Source organism: Trichophyton rubrum (assembly GCF_000151425.1).
Source record: "Trichophyton rubrum CBS 118892 genomic scaffold supercont2.2, whole genome shotgun sequence".
NCBI lineage: Eukaryota > Fungi > Ascomycota > Eurotiomycetes > Onygenales > Arthrodermataceae > Trichophyton > Trichophyton rubrum.
The window spans coordinates 1,238,218-1,240,736 of record NW_003456427.1 but is presented as its reverse complement, the minus strand read 5'-3'; the positions used below and the strand labels follow the sequence as shown (position 1 = coordinate 1,240,736).

At 48.2% G+C, this 2,519-nt stretch overlaps 1 protein-coding gene across 1 annotated transcript; it reads right to left on the bottom strand.

The window, feature by feature from the left end:
- Positions 1–124: 124 nt before the first annotated feature.
- Positions 125–2,446, bottom strand: TERG_02023 (uncharacterized protein). Its single transcript, XM_047747849.1, has one exon. It carries the CDS (start codon positions 2,208–2,210, stop codon positions 1,656–1,658), a length of 555 nt encoding a protein of 184 aa, XP_047603815.1. The 5' UTR covers positions 2,211–2,446; the 3' UTR covers positions 125–1,655.
- Positions 2,447–2,519: the final 73 nt, after the last annotated feature.

Sequence of the window (2,519 nt, the reverse complement as noted above, 5' to 3'; positions counted from 1 at the left end):
CGGACGGACATAGGGATGACGCTTTGTTTCATCCGCCTTTAGTTGAATCAAATACGAAACATGCCCTCGCCCCCGCATGAACTAACTTCTGGCCGACAATCGAGGATTAGGTTCCTTTTATCCTCAATCCTAGTCCTCGCTATGATCTGAAAGCTGGTTTTATACAATAATTAATTTCAAGAGCAGGATATAACGAGGAAGTAGCAAGTCGGCCGATTTACCCCCTCAAGCCGATAACTTTTTATATTAATTGAAGCTTCTTCTTCTTCCATTGAATAGCCCTCCCGCAAACAGGAGCATATAATATATCAGCCACAACTGTGGGGAACAAGATACTAGATAGTCTGCAAGCCATCGACAACTTTATATGGAGCAGTTATGGAGAAGCTGTAAGTAATAATGAGCTTTGATCTTGAAATCATAATTCGAGGCTCGATACCCGTGTCGAACCCTATCAATATGCTGATGACGGTTTGTCGTAATCAATTAACTCGCGGCAACGATACCTTGAACGTGAGCTTGCACCATCGGTAAACAAACACATGAACAACAGGAAGAGATGTTAACCGGTCACTGAATTTTTGGCGTCACTAGATGCCTGTCGTGGGATGGTAGGGAATCCAGGGGTAAAAATACAACCCCTTATACCAATCTCACTCACACCAATGGCCACGGATACCCAGCACATGAACAAGAGGACATCAGAGCTTAAGAGGTGCGGGCTGACTGCAAGGCTTAGTTTCTATCTTGTTCCGTCTTGATCTCGTTGAAGCATAGATGGCTATCTGAGCATTCTATATCAGACATCTACACGTACGCGCCGCCGCGTATAAATGATATAAATATATTGCTCGTCCACCCTCTATCAAATCAATCTCTCCACTCTCGTCCAACATTGCCACCCAATAGCCGTGGGAAGACCAAACGTGCACAACGCTGCAAAATGGGATAGAGTTCAATAAGGACGGTAAGGAGTCAAGTTTGGGGAGGGAGATGGAGGCGGGAGAGATGGATGGCTCAAGCCTGGTGCACAAGCACGCCCAAAGCACGGCAACACGAGCAATGCAAAAAGCAATAAGGTTCGGCTGGACGAGATGAAGATACGTGGAATTGATTGATGAAGGGACTGAAAGGCAGGAGGGAGACAGATAGGAGGCAAAGACTCGATTGGAAGGAGATTTGCAAGATGGAAGAAAAAAAGGTAACAGCTTGTTAGGATAGCATGATAAATGCAGCGTACAGTACTATGTGAGTATGTGGTGGTAAGAGGTAGTGTGTGTGTGTGTGTGTGTCCTTGTCCTGTCTCGTTCCGCTATGTACATCCAATCATCGATCAAACTCCGTCGCAAATGGTAATAAAAACAAAAGGTAGAGGATTGAGCCCACCCACCGAAGAAGAGAAAAGGTATTAAAGTTTAAGAAGTAAATGTAGAAGAGGTAGAGAGAGCAAAAAGTAATGGCATAAGAGGTTTTTCAAGGATCAATCGGTCAATCAAATCACATCGTGAAGAGCCAGCCATGCAAATAGAGGGTGGACACAGTTAAGAAGTTAAGTAGGCACATCAATCAGAATCAAATCAATAGCGACAAATAAGAAAAGTGGTGAACAGGAGATGGACGTCTTCCATGTTCGGAGCTCAGAAAGAGCGCGATGCTTAGTTGAGATAAGCGAAGGCGACGAGACCGGCCATGATGAGCGCGAGCGGGCTGGACAAGGCGGTCAGGGAGGCTGCGTTTCCAGTTGGAGTAGCACTTGGAGTGAAAGTAGCACTCTCGGACTGGGAAGTGAGGGTTTGCGAAGACATGGTGGTGTTGCGGTCGCTGGTGGTGGTGGCAGTTCCCATGCTTGGGGTGGCAGAGCTGGGCTTGCTCGTCATGGTGGTCATGGTGGTATGGTTGGCAGAGTTGGTCATGGTCATGCTGGCATGAGTGGTGGAGGTAACGGCTGGCTTGGTTACTGGCTTTGTGGGCTCGCCAGAAGAGCTAGACGAAGGAGCGGCAGTGGTGGTGGAAGCAGGGGCAGACGATGGAGTACCGTGGCCGCCAGAGATACTGAAGAGGCCGGTGTAGTTGACGTCACCACCCTGCTTGATCTGGAGAGCATAGTTGGCGCCTGAGGGGAGGGATGAAGGCAGAGTAAAGGTGCAGGAGCCGCCAGTTGCTTGGGCTGATATCATGTTAGTATCTGTCTTTTGCGCTGGGTATATCATAACACTCGGCTAAAAGACTTACCACACACGACAATGACATCATGGAGGTCGTCACTTGGACCCTGGCGCAAAGTAATGTCAAAGGGCTAATAAATGGTGTGTCAGTACTGTGTCTTCCTCAATGCATTTTCAATGAAGAATGGAAAACATACAGCATTAGGGTTGCCTCCAGCCCAGGTCACCGTAACGGGCTGGCCAACCTTCAGGTCCTTGGGGAATGAGGTGAAAGCGGGCCTTTCAGCAGCAACGGCGGCAATGAGAGCCGCGCCTGCAAGGAGAGTCTGGAAGAGCTGCATTGTGATGGTTGGT